Below are 18,730 nucleotides of genomic sequence, written 5' to 3'. Positions count from 1 at the left end.
TTACATTATAACGCCCCCATGGCTGAAAGGGCGAGCATGTTTGGTGTGATGGGAATTCGAACCCGCGACCCTCAGATTGCGAGTTGAGTGCTCTAACCACCTGGCCATACCAGGCCAGAATGGACAGGAAAAGAAAGTATCCTGCACTATCACGAAAGGTGGATAGTGGTAGATAATGCTGCCCAATAACCTGTGATGGTAGAGACAGACAAGCAATGGTCAAACACCACACGAAGAAGGAGATAATATAATGCAAAGTGAATTGGTCAGGGAGAAAAACTGACAGATAGACCAACAGTGATAAGCATGCCATTTATGTTGGTACACCGATGATGTGTAAGGGTAACAAGAATGTGACAATAGGAAAGCTACATGATTGGAAAGTCCAACCAGATGAGCAATGGATCAGACAAATCCCACACACGAAGGTGAAGGGATGTCACTCCTTGACGAAAGAGTTGATACATGACATTGGATTAGAAGGGATGGTATGTTGAGAAGGGGGTCTTGGACAAGAAAGTGTGAAACAATGGAAACAAAGGTTGGGCTGGCCAGTAAGAACATGCAGGAGGTTTCCCAATTCAGAGCAAGGATCCAAGGGAGGAGGCAGAGGGGAATACAGGAAATGATGGGATCAGTCCTGAATGAGAGCATTGGTGGTTGTTATGTGATACAACCATGTAGTTGTCCAAATGGATCATGACTAAGTGATCCATAAGGAAATGTGAGCATGCTCAGCAGACAGCTAGCAGTTCGAGGGCATTGATATGCAGAGTATACTCCTCTAGGAAGCAGGAGTCTAAAATCAGACTATTGTGCAGGGATATTCTCCACCTGGAGAGAGAAGCATCTGTAAATAGGAGGTGTTGGAGTGGTCTAGCCAATAAGCAAGCTTCTCCTGAAGAGGAGAGAAGTTGATTGGTGAGGATAATGGATCCCTGGAAATGTTTCATTGTTTGTGCAATGTCCACCACAGAGAATGTATATGAGCATGGCCAAGTAGAATGAGAGTTTCCAGAAAAGTTATTGTCCCCAAAATAAAGAGAACCTCTCCCATAGATTGTGAATGCAAGGTACAAATCTTGGTGACTAAACATCTGAGGTTTCATAGACAAATGAGCAAAAGTTAGGCATGGCTGAAAAGAGAATAGAAAACAACTCTCAGGTAAAAGAGGTATTGGGTCAAAATGAGGATGGATTTTGAAATCTTGATAAGCCAACCTAAATGAGTGGTCTCATAAAGAAAGGAAGTGTGTCTGTAGGATTCTCCCTAGGAATGGGCAAGGAAAAACCAGTCATCCATACAGACATGGAATTGCATGTATTATGCAATAGAAAAGATAGAAGCCAATGTAAGCCAAACAGAAAAGCAGAGAACTGGAATATGTGATCCCAGTGGGTGAATTGGAAAATACGTCATGAGGATAGAGCAACTGGGATACAGAGAAAAGCATCCAAAACACTGACTTTAGATATCTATAAGCTGGGTTGAAATGACCAAGGGAGAAAAAAACTCCTCCATCCCAAAATGTGGGATGACCATGAAATGATTGTAAGAAAAGAAACTGATAATTGGACACCAGTCTCTGATCTTTTTGGAGACTACAAACAGGTGGGAGTAAAAACCCAGAGATAGCTTGTAAAAAAAATCAGACTACCCCCTCAAGATAGTGAAGATAGGAAGGATTGGAAAGGAGGGGAAGTGAGACAGGTTGGAACTGAAGAGGGGCAAAAGAAAAGTGTAGAAAAAATCCATGAGAAAGATTTTTGAATAAACCATCTGTCTGCTGAAAAATGTGCCTATAGTTCTGCAAAATATGACAGATATGCTTTAAGTGGTCCAAAGCCAACCGGATAGTCACTGGCAATTAGGATGGCAAATGAGGTGTTGGATGGGAATGAGCTGTGAAGAGATGGATGACCTGGACACAAGAACAGAATGGAATCTGGAAGAAAAGCCAGGGTGAGGTATTGAGGTGTAAGGGTAATGTTCGGTTGTGATTCCAGGGAATTAAGGACAACATCAAAAACCTCCAGAAGAAGAAAGGGAGCAAAAAAATAGGTTGAAGAGGACAGTCTTGAGATAAGAGTATCTCTCCCCAAAAGGTCCAAACAACAGAGGAACCAGGTGAGAAGAGAATGAGCAGAGAGGGTGGAAAAAGCTATTGTAGAAAAAAGGAGTGAAGGACATCCCCAGAAAAATCATTAGGGGAACAGCGAAGGGCTTCAGTCATAAATGAATAGAGAAGAGGTACCAGAGGAGGACAGAAAGAAATGTTCAAAGACAGGTAAATTGATCACAGAAAGGGAAACAGCATATAATAAATATTCCCCAAAACTGGTAAAAGTGACTTCAAAGACTGGGAGTCAAGGAATGGGAAACTGGATTGATTATAGGATAGAATGAAGGAGTCAGATAGGCAAGGAGATTAAGGCACAAGACTGCAGGAGTAAAACAGATACAGAAAGGAATTGCCATGTACAGTTATAGTTGGGGAGGGAGAAAAAAAAATCATGGTAAGAAAAGTTATGTAAAAGTGAACAGGAAGAGTCAAAAGATAATGAAGTAAGAGAAAGAATTGTACATACCTGAGAAATAAGGTTTTGAAAGTCAGAAGTCTGGGTACATTCTTCATTAGGTAGAGCCATACTTAATGCGAAACCTGAAGGTTGAAAAAGGTGCTCAAATTCATCCTGTTCTGTTTTAGGCTCAAAAGAAGGGGGGAAGGAAAATGGGTGGAAAGTATGAGATCAGAGGGTCCTGACTGCACAATGGACCCCACCACACAATGGAAAATGACTTCCCCAGATAAAAAACTTCACATCAAAAAAACTTCTTTACTCACATCAGCATTAGTTGTATTCACATTAAATTCATGTGGAGTATAGTTAAATTCAATCCAACTAGAATATGTAAAGTCACAAATCTTGGCAAAATTGGATCATGTCAGTGCACAAGAATGTTGAGAAAAAATTAAGATTCACAAGCACAAATTGTATGAGGAGTAATTTCATATTGAGGTGTGTTACACTCCTCTAGGTGGAGGGTTCAACTGCATGGTGACACGTTTTCATATGAAACTAGTACAAAGCTGGGATGGACATTACAATGTAAGTATCCTAAATCTACAGATCATACCTCCCACAGTATGGATCTTACAAAATCAATTATTCAAGAAACTAAGAATCACAAAATACATTCCAAGTTCATGTAACATTGAAGGATGAAGTAGTAGCAATTGGTAGAAATCAAAGCCAATGTCTCAAGGTTTTAAGTAACAAGACTTGCTTGTCAACAAACTCATATTCGTATAGGGTGATACCAGTTTTGACCTTTGATTATCCACTGTGCTTCCAGAATAAGTTTTGTTGCAGTCCTGTCCTGAACATTTTAAACCTGTGTATTACATGATATACATGTTGATGACACTTTTATGGTATCTAATAATGTTAATGAATTTCTCCAGTTTTTAAATGGTAAACATCACAATATAAAGTCTAATGTTGAAAATCAACTGAGTAACAAACTATCATTCTTAAATGCTCATGTCTTAAATAACCAGGGTATACTTACCTTTAAAATGTATCATAAACCCATTTTCACTGATGCATTTTGCCAGTTTCACCTCTTCAACCTTCAAAGAAAATCTGGTTTAAACCTTGCTATACAGTGTTTAAAATATCAAGAAATCAAAACCTTTTTAAAAAATATGTTGAGAATGTTAAAGAAACATGTAGAAGAAATTGTTTTATGTTGTCATCCCTAAACATAATAATCCACACACAAATTAGAAAACTAAACACCCCATCTATTGTTATGTTAGGTGTTCCAAAGAAAACTGTTACTCTTATCATATCCAACTTAGGCACTATATCATACATGATTAAGAAGAAAATTATAAAACATTTATAACCATCAGTTTAGTTAAAAATGTATTTTCAAAACAGACTCTATGGTAAAAGAGCTCTTCAACTTTTAAAAGACAGACAACATCAACAGAATACATTGCTAGTAGTGTACAAGTGAAATCAAGAATATATTGGATCAACTGCTAGAAGGCTCCGAAGTTGAATAAAAGAATACTAAAACCTACAACCTACAACACCTGTTGTATTACCAACCACTATCTAAACAAATGTGATGTTGTGCCTACTTCCAGCTTCTTCCACATCAGTCTCCATTCATAAAACATTCCACCTAGAATGCTAGAATCTCTTGCTATTAAGCTAAGAAAACCAACTTTTAACCAGAAAATGAGCACACTGTCACTATGTTTTCAATCACAAAACTGTAAAGAAAGAACATGAACTTTTATGATAGAAATAAAACTATGAACAATTGTCAGTTAATCTGCTGAAATATAAAATCCTACACCACACCTTAATGTAAAATATTCTTAATCACACCATATTTTCACAGCATTCTGCTATCCAAAATCAACTAAGGAAACTTTCTTGTCAATGCTAAGATTATACATAAAATTGTATATACTACACATGAGAACTTTTTCTTTTTAAAACAAAGACCAGATTTAGACATTTGCAAAGCACAAAAATGCATGTGTACTTATGAGACTGTAAGGCATCCTATATTAATAAACAAGAATCACTTATAAGTATAAGATTTAAAACACACTAGACTATAAGAAAGTGTAACTGAATACTCAGCAATCCTTCCCCTACCTCTACAGTAACACAATGAAAACATATGCACTTTGTTCACTTTTGAAAGTTTTATTACGTTAACTTCAGGCTACTCATATACTGTCTTAGTTAAAATGTACAAACACACTTAACTGTATACAGTCTTCTTTTCAAGTAAATGTATTTTAAGTTTGTATAATGATGCTTTTTTTTCCTTGTATAGTTGCAGAAGTTTGTACATTATTATATTTTTGTTGGAATCTGTGTAATTTTGAAACTTTTAATAAATATGCTTTGATCTGTCTCCATCATAATCTTATTTTTGACTAATCAGCTAATTATCATTAACTTTTGATCAAAGAAAACTATCTACAGAGATTAAAACTAAAAATTAAACAAGTTGAATATAGCTAATTGAATATACCATTCTAATACCTTTCAAGTAGTACAGGTTGGCCATCATGGCTATGTTTCTTATTAGTTTAGAAAGCATATAGCTGCATTACTATTTACTATGGAATCAATGTCATGCTTGAGTTATTGATTTGTGTGAAATAAAGTATCATATCATAATTTTTGGTCATTTTCAGCCATTCCAGTGATATATTACTGTATTACTGAGAAAGAGTGATTGTATTAATGCCATATCAAAAGTCCTGAAAAAGTATAAAAGCTTGTGGAAAATTGAGTTTCATGGGGTGATTGCCAAGTCCAGTCTGGGAGACATTTATGCAAGATGCACAGTATGCAATTGTGACAACTTTATATATTAGCAATTATACAAAACACGAGTTGGCACAAAATTCTATAGGCATATTAATGAAAGTTACGAGCTTTCATAGCAATAATTACAGGTAGACATCAAAATGGGTTTACAGTTATGCATTATTAATTGTAATGAATAGAATTCATTGACTCACTAGTTGGGTATCCACACTGTTCACAATATGTTCGGAAATAATTTAAAAATTACAAAAATACAAAGCAAGAAAACTTAAAAGACAAAAGTAACAAGGTCCAGAGTAAGGAAACAATTCTGGAAAAAAAATTACAAGGAAAGAGGAAACATTCCTTATGCCAAGAAAAAAGGCCTGATGTTACACAAAACACCTAACTTAGTTTATCAAATGGCAAAAATAGAAGTCTCTCAAGCAGTATAAGAGCAAATAATAATAATAATGTACATTTAGTTACCATAATTCACAGATATAATAACAACCTGAAAAAATATCTAACCAAATAATTGTACAAAAACAAGTCCTGAGTGAACACATAAACACTTCAGTCATATAATTGGTTGGTCTAACATATTAAATACAGGGTAAAAGTTGTGTTGATAGTTTAATTAAACCTAGTGGAAGACTGTACTAAAAGAGCTTCTTGATTTGGACTACATCAACCATACTATAAACTTGAGCAACCTTAATACATTACTTCTTGAACCAGGTATTTTTCATACTAAATATCTCCTGAAAAGTTCATATTAATGACTTGTTCTTTCAAAACTATTAAATTTTTTAATTAATTTATGAATTACCTTTTATAAAAAAACAGTTAAATGCTTAAAACATGGCTTAAGATCATCCTATAAATTCTAAGTAGCCTTAACTAAAAACCTGCTATACTCATATAATTAGTGCATTTCCAAGTCACAGTAAATATACAAGATAGTTCTTTCCTATAAGAAAACTTCCTTTAAACACACATTAATGCGTAATGTACATAAAAGTATTTAAGGGACACCAGAACATTACAACAGGGTTCAAGTTAATGAGGACTTCCAGAAAAAAATGAAGCTTTAGCTTCAGCTAATTTTAATTTTACAGGCAAAGACATGTGAGTAGATTCACTCATAGTTCTGTTCAAACTTTCTGTTATTCTAGAATCTTTTTTCTGACACCTTGATGACATTGATAAAGCACCTGGTTTCATCAAGTTCTCAAGGGCATCACTAGACAAACTGGTGGAAATGTTAGTAGTTGTCTTAATAAAAGATGATTTTTGTGTATTCAAGTTGTCACTACATTCTGTATTTAATGGTATTCTGTGGTTCCAAGATGTGCACACATTTGTTTTGATAAGTTCATTTGGAGATGTTTCTTCGGTCCATATCTTTTTGTCATTAACATGTTTTTTATTTGTATTAAAACTTATTTCTAACTCCACTGCAGTTTTTTGTTGAGAACTACATCTACTCAATTCAGTTTCAACATCCACATCACCTTTCTTATTGATGGATGAAAAAGGTACAGACTTACTGGCTGGTATTTCTGAAGACAATTGATTTTCAGTGCATGCAACATCATTTTGGTTTGCTTTCTTAGTTGTTTGAGGAATTGTGAACCTGGTAAGCATGTCAGGTCTCTTAGGTCCTGATGAACTATACAGATCACTTGCTTTTTCACTTGACTTATTGAAGGAAGTGTTTTGTTGAAGATTATTTGCTCCAGTAATTGGGTATTTAGACTTTTCTTTTCTTAGAAAGTCAGAGTCATTAAACTTGGAATTTGTATGTGTATCCAAACCAATTACTGAAACTGAATCACCAGGTGTGTTTGGTACACCAAAAGAAGACTCCAAATATGGACTGTTGTGGTGAAGATTTCTCTTCTGTGTAGCTTTATTATTTGAATATGGTACATACTTAGTTTCACAAATCTTATTCATCAAGTGATAACTTTTTCGAGGAAGACTAGCTGACTTAGAAATCAAGTAATGATGATCTGTTTGACTTCGCTGTTCTCTTGGAGGTGACACTCCTGTTGTAGATTGTAGTAGTAATGAATGTCTTCCATAGTGAGAACTACGGCTTAAACTACTTGTCCTGTTAACCTAAAAAAAAATTAAACAATATATCAAATAATACTGGGCTTAAATAAATAAATTTATATATACAATTCTTCAAGCTCTTATAAAAGTCTCACAAGCTATACTCTAAAAATAGTCTTATTGATGGACTGAAAAAGAAGAGTTAGAAGTGAATAAGAAAACTAAGTTACAATCCAAAAATCAGCAGTTATTCTTATATTAATAATAATGACTGGACATTCTCATGTGCTCCATCTTTTAACAGCAAGTAACTAATAATAATTTTTATTTGATTTTTTATTACAATAAACAAATAATGAATTTAGACCCTTAAAAAATTTAATGGGCTTGAATACAAAAAAAAAGGAGAACTTTAATAAAATGTTTAATTTTACACAATCCTGTAGATTTATTTTATTACAAGTTACAGCTTTTGCAGTAAGGAAGAATATTTTTAAAATAGTTATGATGTTTTGATTATTGGTGTGATCATTTCCAAGTACACCTTACACCCAATTCTGTCTTCTTATAACTCTAAACTACAACCTTGGTTAATATTTCAGTTGGATTTCCAAAACAAGTACCACTTCACACCTCCTACAACACTTAAATAATTTAGACATTAACATAATTACATCTAGCTTAGAAAACCTATTCCTTCAAACCCCTTGAGATGAGGCAATACAAGACCCCAAAAAGAGAATCAGCATAAAATAGGAACACCTATTTGAGTTACAAATAGCTACATTTATTTGTTTTAAATACAGAAATTCAAACTTCCTTCAGTTACATGGACTAGCCATGGGAAATCCATTATCGGGTACTCTGACTACTCTTTACTTACATCACATTGAACATGCCATAGTCATTTCCTTATACAAGTCTGCATTTTTGTTAGATATTGAGGTAAGATTTTTTACAGCTGTATCTGTCAAGATGAAGAAATGTACTTCCTTCAACACATAAACAACCTACACAAAGGCATACAATTCACAGTTGAAAATGAAAATTACTACCAAATAAATTTTGTTAATATTAACATCACACAAACCCCTCAAGGCTTTATCACAAGAATTCAAAGAAAAAACACACAGTTACAAGAACACCAAAAATCCCCTTCCCAAGCCCACAAACATATGAACAAAAACAACAATAGTTTTTCTGGACAGGATGTCACTATACTAAAACATAAACCTGACATTAACAGAAGAAAAATAAGAGAAGCCTTATTAATGATATCAAACAATCGCACATTAACAAATACCCAGGCACATCTCTATATGTCTTTGACTGTTATTTCCCCAGATATTCCTAATCGTATGCAAATATTTTGCACAGCATTTCTACTTAACCATAAATAAATAATCTGTCAATTCACGTGGATTGATATGCACATGCAGAAGTAACCACTATCAATTCTAAAATGTAAATACATTTTTAGATTGTTGAATGTTGATTTAAATAATAAAACCTTCTTTCCCATTAAAACTTTTATACTTGAGAATTATCACACCAGTGGTCAAAACGTTGTATCCATTTTAAGAATATTCTTCCTTATTGTAAAAGCTGTTAACTTGTAATAAAATAATACTTATAATCAGTATTTAAACTCAAAATAAAACTACTAATTCTGTAGTTTAATTACATGAAGCAATAAAAGTGCATGTATGTATTTATAAATTCCCTTTATCACACAATTATTAAGCACACTCTGCACTTCTGTTGCTTTCAGTATGTAAATATAGAGGATTTAATTACTGAAGAAAGCAATATTATTTTGAATATGCAGGTATCATATGTCATACCATTTTAATTTGTATTTTATAATTTTAATATTGGTGTGTTTATATACAATACATTACATACAAGTGTAATGACATCTGGACCATGACCATCAGGTTAAAAGAGAGGAATTGAGATATGTAAATTCATACAAGCTTTACAAGGCTTTCCAGGACCCAAACTGAAATGTGAAGGACTCTTCCATGATTTTCCAAGATTTCAAGACCTTTGTGAACCACATAAACTAAACCATCTTATGATAGAGTATATGTACCTATCTTTATCCATACAATTTTTCCAAATATTAATATAGGTTTTTTGTATCTAACTACAAGTTTTGAAAGAATAGGATGTATCTAATCTGGACCTACACTAATATCGCCCTTAGGGATTACTGCACATAGTCAAAGACTTGGTTAGTCTTTGCTATTTTTAAAAATTGCCAATGTTGGAAAATAATTCATTAAACCGATCTTAGTGTACTTCTTGTAGGTTGGTTTTATGTAGAGATAAAGAATTCACAACTTTAGTTTCTCCTTTTTTGTTAATGGGGCTTTAATGATGATGTGGAACATGAAAGATATAATACAATTCTAAATAAAATTAGTTTTTGGTCAGATTTGTCTTGGAGATCATCCAGTGAAGAATCTTTTCCTTCCATCCTCTTATACATAGATAAATAGAGAGTGAATATTTTTATGTCATTCAAATATTTTGTTTGCCACCAACTTAGGATTCTGGTTAAAGTGTTAGTAGGGTCTTTCTTCATGTTTTTGTGTTTGGTCTTTTTCTCTTGCAGTCAAGATAAACTTGTCTTATACTTGTATAATGGAATGAAGCCGAAATCTCAAGGCTTGAAAACTGGAAAGAACCATGGAAGTGAGTCTCAACCTGGGCCTTTTTGTCGGTTGCACATACACACAGCCTTTACAATGTTTTTACTACTTTTAAAGAAGATGGTGAGTAGATGTCACCATGATGACTGGCAGTCCTGAAAATTAATACGACAATTTCTACAAAGACCCATGTCATTACCATCTAGTGCTGTTGAGCCCATGTCCAGATGAAATCACCAGTGGTTAGAAGACTGGAGATAACATTGGAGAATGAGGTTCACCAGCCAGAGCCACCACACTACTAAATGTCACACTGCCATATTGTTATCAGGAACAAGAACAACCTGCTTGTACATACTGCTTATGAGAGGAATGAGAGACTTTAATGACAACATCTCAGTCAGTGGCTGGCTAACAAACCAACTACCTATCCTTTTATTTAATGATGCAGTTTGTATCCAGAGATGTGGTAGCTACCTCAGTTTATGTAGAACTGGGTGTTACATAGTGTATGTCTATAAAAATAATTGAACATGAGGTTAGGTTTTTGATAAATACACGAGTTGTCAGGACTGATTGATCTCTTGGTATATTAAATATTCTGTGTATAGTACCACTTCTGCTAGTTATCTTACTTTGTTTTGAATAATTTAATGAAATTAGGCTTAGGGAAAGTGGAAAAGTCTGGGTTCATCTTTTTATCAATGCTGTCTCTCACAGAATAAAATTATTTTCATTCTGTTTCTGATATTGGCTGAGCACTAAAAGCTTTTGTATAAGTCTGCTGTAGAAAATATCAACTAATATGGCTTGTAATATTAGAGAGCAACAGCTCTGTGGAAAACTATCCATGTTGGTCATACAGTAGACTATTACTTTCAGGTGGTTGATGGAGCTCACATTATGTTGTTTATAACAGGAAGTGTCTAAGCTATAAAGATAATACACTAATTTTTGACCACAATATCTACTACTTGAAATTGGGAATAGTGTTTCAACAGATGAGAATGAAAAAGACATAACTTATATTTATTTCCTAATTTTTTAAGGTGGTTATGATATCGGTTAAATCAATCAAACCCATACAGAGATTTGTTTCTTATTTCTTAAGAAACATTTGATAACTATCTGGACATTATAAAGATTTTGTATGTGAAATTTGAAACTTTTCTGATTCATGAAAGTATTTTTAATCTTAAAATGAAAATTACTTTGTATTTTGGACAGGCAACATGTGAAAAGAAAAAAAAAGGCATGAGAAAAACATTGAGTTACAAACCTTAAGAATTAAAAAAATAGATATTTTGTATATGAAAGCATTGTTATGCTTACTGATAATCTGCCCAATTTCATTAACATATGCTTACTAATTTAAAGGTTATAGCATGAAAACTATAACAAGCACAAAATAGTTACGAGGTCGGACCCAGGGACTGAGCCAGTGCTGAAAAACTTAATAAAGGTATCTGTATCTTGTTGATATTTTGTTCTTTGTGTTTTTAGTTTTTAATAGATACACTAGTTTCACTGAGTTGTAATGTTTCTAAACATGTTTATTTGATATTAGAAATTCATCTTCAAAATGGGAAATGCCTATAAGACTTGTGGGAAAATATTTTTTTTTGGAAAAAATGTTTGTTTTGAAAACATGCAAACATCCACCTTCAGAAGAGGTCAATCATACAAAATCAAGGATAATTTAAAAATTACTTAAAAAACCAAAAGAATATCAAAGAAAATAAGAAAATTAATAATGCAGTGGTTAAAAAGGTTAAGTAAGAAAATACCCATTTTGTTTTTCTTATTTTTGCTTGTACAGATTGTAGGGGCATGGTGTACTAATTGATTAATGAGCCTGTCAATTAATCAATTATCAAATACCCTAATCACCCAGCTCTAACAACATGACAAAAGAAAATGATAAGAGCTCTAATAACATTAAACAAAACTTAAGATGAGGTTGTATCTTCCTGGACTTAGGGACACACTGCTTTAATGTCCAATTTTTTCAAAGAAACCCAGGCTACGGCAGTTAGTTGCCAAAACAACAAGAACTAGTAGAGGCATCAACCTCAGCCAAAATATTAGAGGCTAACCTAAGGGAATATTAAACATTAGTGTCATATTCAATTAAGGATGTTAATAGTAAATTTACAGACAATAATTTATATGCAGAATGAAGTGGTATTATTTTAGAGAACATACTACATGTTTCGATAGAGCATTGTTCTGTTTTCTTCAGGTAGTATGTTCCTCAAAATAAAAGCACTTCACTATGCTAATAAATTGTTGTTTGTCAATTTACTATTATATCAGCATAATGTGCTTCCATACACAAATAATTAAAGGTAACTGCAAGTTTCAATGTTATATTCAAACTACAAAATGAATAATTCATATAAGTATAGTGAATGTTACCAAAAATGTAGTTTACCTCAAAAAGAAATAGAAAAAAAGAACAAAAAGACACTGCTTCAAAGTACTACAATGGTCAAGGAAACTGCCAGAAATCAAGAATTACACAGTTCAACAACAAACTAACAGGTCTCTGTATGATATCTTTATCATCTTGCTTGTTCTTGATGAAGTGCCCCAGTTTCTACATAGTTAAACAAAAACAACAATATTAAGTATATGCTAAGGAGGTCATCAACAGAAGTCCTCCAACTGTGCAGTATCACTGCCTAGCTGTGGAACATTTATGAAGCACTTGAGTATCTCTCCAAGTGTAATGTATACGTGTACATGTAACTGCTTAGTTTATCAGTATTTTGAGGAATGAAATATTTCCCATAAAGATTCTAGTCTTTATTCCAAATTTCATATCAATTCTAATACCAAATTGATCTAAAGGAATTAGAAAAATATCAAGAAATGTACATGAAAGAGCAATATAGAAATTTCTACTGCAATCACCCATAATACCAGATAAGTGTGATCAATTCCAAAGAACAAACATTAGCATCTAAAAAAAAAGGTAACTCAAAGATGACATTATCTGTAAAGCTATTTTTCGCTGAAAAACAAGCATTGCAAATGACTAATCAGTAATGAAAGTTGATTTAACCTACTAAAATAATTTATAATGTGATTCAATACCCTTATGTACATGAAATAATCCTATGAAGTGTCAGGAAGAACAGAGCCAATGAAAAAACTTATTTTGAGAATATCAGGAAAAATATCCTGAAAGTTCAGCAACATGGAAAGACAGAAGTAAGTAATTGGGAACATGTTACATAAAGAAAAAGAACTTGCAACACTTCAAGAGTGAACAACATGCAGAAAAAAGTACCAATTTAATACATTATATGATGTCAATACATGCAGAGTATATGAGACTGTACCTAGTTTCATAGTATTATATTTTATCTTTATACAGTAAAATTATTAAGTAAAACAATTTTTTATTGATTTTGAGACTGGGAACAGTAACATTTTAAATATTGTGTACTATTAAATGGTGCCTATATTTCTGAAATACATCTGTGTGAAAACTTACACAAGTGTCATCCTAATCTCAATAAGCTTATAACAAAGTAAGATATAAAAATAACACATTTATCTTAATGTAAGACAACAATGTACATAAATGTAAGAGCCTCAAAACAAGTTAGAATTACAGCGGAGATTCCTTTCAGTTTAATAAATACTGTCAATATGAAATATACTTCAGACTTCTAACTTACAGTAACAAAGTTGTTATTGAAAGTTAGCTGTAGAATAAACAATAATCCATATTACAACAGACATTAAATTACCACACTGAGTACAAAAAATATAGCAGTCATAGTCCCTTGCAATATGAAGACATAAGACTAACAGCAACATACCTGTCATTTTAAGACACTGACTTTACTTTAATATAACTCTCAGAAAGTATCCATGGCTAACATCACAATGCATTTATTTAACTTTCAAAATTTAATGCATTAACCATCTTAAAATTAACAGATGCATTTGTAAATGTACATTTTCCTATTGAGTAATTTACTTTTATAAAACCGACTTTGTTATCACCATTTTACATCAGTGTACTGTAACAAACCAACTTTCTAGTAATATGTATTAATGCAGACACAAGTAAGAAATATCTTGTGACATAAATGTTAAGCACTTAAAAATATCCTGTTATATGCAGTCATGTATAGACGTAACTGTATACAAATATATTCTAAATCATACAGCAAAATTCATAAAATAGTTGCAGTGAAAACAAGCAAACACTGTAAGAAACAGGAACTTTTGGAATTTGGCATGGACTTGCATCACTCTACAGCAAGAAATTTTTATATTGTCTAAATCGTATGTCAAATACAATTTATTATTTTACTTTGAAAAGTTCTATCTACTTTAAAGTTCTTCCTATTTAATTAATTAGTATACCACTAAGTACAATAACTTGATACTGTTTATTAAAACTATACTGTTTTATATGATTTTGATTCAGTTCTTCCAGTAACTACATAATGAACATGAATGGCTGATTTTAATTTGTATTTACTTAGTGTGCAACTTATTGTTAAAGAATTTGAAAACCACACAAAAGTTAACACAGTAGATTCCAATATAATAGTGGAACAGTAGGCTTAAAGAATGCAACTTCCAAGCAAAACCCCACTAGACCTAAATGAAACCATAGCCAACCCAAATGGAAGGGCTCTGAATTGAATGTTTGATAACTGTGGATAGAATGAAGGAAGCAAAATGAATGAAAAAATCATCCATCCAGAACCAAGAAATGATCAAAAGTGGTTTAAGAAGGATCAAATGTATGACAGGTCATCAACTTCGCATTATCATGGGAATGCATTAAGATGGGAGGAAAACACAAGAGTCTAGGAATTGTTCCAGTGTTCTAATGCGGTAAGATAAAAAACCCTACGCACCAGTATAACCCTGTAGTCTGGAGCAAAGAAAGTATAAAAGTGTAGATAATGGAAAAGTCCAAGTTTCTAGCAAACCAGACTTGAGTAGTAGTTCCAGAAACAAGTCTTCCCAGGACCCATGAGAACCAGCCCTTAACGAAGGAGGTACATTGGATCGTAACAAGAGGACTATGAACAGAAGAAAGGGTAACAGCATGAAACTATAGAACATAAGAAACCTGGTGAATTCCCTGGTAAAAAAAATGCAAAACAACAACAACAAGAAACCAAAGTGACAGAGATGACTGCTAATAAGCTCCATTAGCTCAGAATTTAAAAGCATATGAATTATTCTCAAAGAACCTCATCAAGAAGAAAGGGTGCAACAAAAGGTCCTTGTGAGAAGACTGAGGGAAGTGAATGTCAAATAGTAAAACATCCAAACAAGGTAGATCCAAGAAACAAAGACATTCAACACTGCTAAAATTACAAAATTACCTCTACAATGTGTTTTTTACTTTAGCATACTTTATATGGATTCATTTGCAAAGTCACTAAATCCTTTCAAAAGAATACATGTAATTAAATTCAGTATTTTTACATTCCTGTTCAAAATAAAATTTAAATTTGAGATGTGCTTTATCTACATGTTACTCCATGCATGTTTATTCTGTACCGAACTGTACAATACTACCAGTAATGGAGTAATTGCTTTCAAATATTCATGTGGAACTAATAAAACCTCTTTTGTGAAAATTAAAAACCCTTTGGACTCTAACATTTCTATATTAATATGTATGCATATAATTTCAAAGCTTTACTATTACACAATTGGATATTACTACTCTAAACACATACCTACAAATAAAGTACACAATTTAATATATACACCATTATTTATTTATACAGGAAGTTCATGTTATGATATACATATTCATGAATGTTTATTCTTCTAATTACATGTAATATCATAACATTATTTATATGTTTCTAAAAACCACTAATCATATGAAAGTTAAACAGCCAAACTTGTAACTACATCAAAATTGAAAAATCAACTTCTAATGATGATCAGATCATAAATATGAAAACAGCTGCTTATCTATACTTTTGTATTTTTTAAATTTGTCTTTCTGACATACCAACCTCAGAAAGTGAGAGCTATTACAATAACAGACAATATAGGAGTACTTAAATTGTACATATATATATATATATATATATATATATATATTATATTTTACAGGAAAATCACTTTTAAATCACTTTACTTTTTATTAAAAAGTTGATTAAAAAAGTGATTTTTCTCTAAAAGTCTAATTTATATTACAAATATACACAGATATTTGTTGTGGAGTTAGATTATATAGCCTTAAATGGGTACAAAATAGCAGACATACACTACACATGTAAATGCAAAGGAGATCCAAACTGGAAAGATCAAATTTATATATTTTAATACTACAGTGAGCTTTAGACATCTGTAAAAAAAATTATTTTACTGACAAATCCATCCTCAAAATTATATAAAAATATTTTTCTTTTGCCAAATCATTGTGTTTGAAAGAAAACTGAAAAATAAGAGAATGAAATTATAAATTGCATGAAAGTCATAATATTATTTACTACTTAGTACGATATGATAGGTCAAAATTATTTTTAAAATATAATTATTTTGATAGATTAATGGATGTTGGCAGTTAGATTTGATTTTACCATACTTTTCTGTTGTCACCCAGTATATTATTTTGAACAGTAAAAAAGAAAAATTATGAACAAATAATAGGTGCTAGGAATGTGCCAATTACTCAGCTTTAATAAATTTTTCAATGATAAATAACAATAACTGGAATCGGCTGATATAATTTGAACTGTCTGAATATTAATAAAAAACAAAACTGATGAATTCTGAACACTTCCTTAGCCAAAATTTATGAGAGAATAACTGACTGACCAAAAACAATTTTTAACTCGGTTTCTGGTTAATGATTAATAAGTCAGTCTCCTAAAAAACATAGAAACACTGTTTTATATTTTACGAAAGTAGCCACATGCATTTCTAAGTTTAATTGTGCAATTTTTTTATATCATCATCATTTGTAAATTTTTCAGATCTAAGTTTGAATAGATGTTTTCCCATCATTACTAGAAGATATATATATATATATACTTAGACCTATATAAGAAAAGCCAAGTGAAGTATATTGCTCCAAACACATTATTTCCATTACCCCAAATATATGGGTTTGATTATTTTGTAACCACCAAGCAACCATGAAACTATGCACATTATAACTGAATGTATTAAATATATCTTCCCCAAAGTTGGCAAGCTTTCAATAAACTTTACAAGTCTGCTGTACCCAAAGAAATCTAATTTTTTAATGAAGTATTTCTACTAAAGATTTGTCTGTGAATTTACAAAGCCTTTATTGAATTTGTCTGAGTGAAAAATGATTTTATGCTAAGAACAAAAATACTTCTTTTCATCTTAGATTTCATATTCACGCTAACTGTATTGAAATCATTCCTTTTTATTCCTTTACAGTACACTAATAAGTCTATTTTCCATTACATTAAACCCAATATATTACAGCAAAACACCTTACTGTAAACAATACATTTCAATCACGTCCTGCTAATTATGTGTGGTTGCCCAGAACTAAGATATTGAGTATCATGACAAAAGTAATTTTTTTAATTTAAATTTTATCTAACCTAAGAAGTTTCTAATTCTTACATTTTAGTTACTTTTGTTAAAAAAAAACAAATAAAAAATATACATTGAGAAAAAGAAATTTAATAATTACCTTAGCTTATAGGCCTATTTGTATTCAAGAACACACATTTTTAAGACTTTTTTTCCATGCTATGTTGGTTGTTAATAATAACTCATGTTTCTTTCAAATATGCAACTTAGAACCCAAAATGTATCAGTTACTAGAACAGAATGTACCAAACCTACTATAATTTAACCCTTTCGAGGCAGGTCACAGGTGAAAGGCCATATCATCTCCTTTTTTTGACTCGCATTAAAAATTTTATTAAACTACTATTTCATGAATATTAGTATTAAAAAAACACGGATAAACATCAATTTTTGTGTGTCACGTGGTATGTTGAATGCAGCACTGGTTCAAATTAGATGTTCAAAATACTAAGTCTATAATTTCATATGAATTAGAAACTCAAATTACTGATATTGACAAGCTAGAATATGAAATATCTTTTCAACGTGCTAAGATATTGCTCATTTAATAAATCAAGCACAGTAGCACACCACTTACCTCTTTCCATTTTTGGAAATGCTCCCTTATATACACTTATTTCTGTATATGACATAACCAATCAGAAGCTCAGAATGTCCCCTAGTGGCTTTCTCAGCCTTTTTACCTCATTTTTCAATGAGGTAGGGTGTCTTTAGTCTGCTCCAAATTTCATAGTTTTTTAGACTAAAATACATTTTAGTTAATAAGCTTGATAAATTATAGTGGAATTCTATGGAATTAATGTAGTAATTTATGAAACCTAAAAAAATATTTTGTTTCATATCCTCCATGTGCAAATTTTTTAAAGGCTTAGCAAAGTAGGTTAAGCAGCAGCCAAGTTTAAAGGTCGTAACTAGAAGAGATAATTGTTTGTTTTACTTCTTTAGTTACTGTTCTATGTTTTAAGAAAATAAGTTTAAAACTTATTTCAAAATAGCAATAATCTATATACATATATATTATGTATAATAATTGAAATGTGACTGTATTTTACAAAATAATAGTTGACTTAAACACATCCAAG

The 18,730-nt window shown here is 31.9% G+C and overlaps 1 protein-coding gene across 5 annotated transcripts in view; it reads right to left on the bottom strand.

Moving 5' to 3' along the window:
• LOC106457152 (storkhead-box protein 1-like) overlaps nt 1-18,730 on the bottom strand; it is a 94,932-nt gene that overhangs the window by 16,618 nt on the left and 59,584 nt on the right. For 3 of the 5 annotated variants that reach the window (XM_022382963.1, XM_022382964.1, XM_022382965.1), the window contains one exon: nt 3,575-7,476. In XM_022382963.1, coding sequence (XP_022238671.1) covers nt 6,412-7,476 — 1,065 coding nt within the window. In that variant the 3' untranslated portion in view covers nt 3,575-6,411. Of the gene's footprint in view, nt 1-3,573; nt 7,477-18,730 lie in introns of those variants that run through there. The other 2 variants (XM_022382966.1, XM_022382967.1) reach the window with 2 other exon arrangements.

This window comes from Limulus polyphemus, unplaced genomic scaffold (assembly GCF_000517525.1).
Source record: "Limulus polyphemus unplaced genomic scaffold, Limulus_polyphemus-2.1.2 Scaffold297, whole genome shotgun sequence".
Taxonomy (NCBI): domain Eukaryota; kingdom Metazoa; phylum Arthropoda; class Merostomata; order Xiphosura; family Limulidae; genus Limulus; species Limulus polyphemus.
This window is presented reverse-complemented; position numbering and strand designations above follow the sequence as displayed.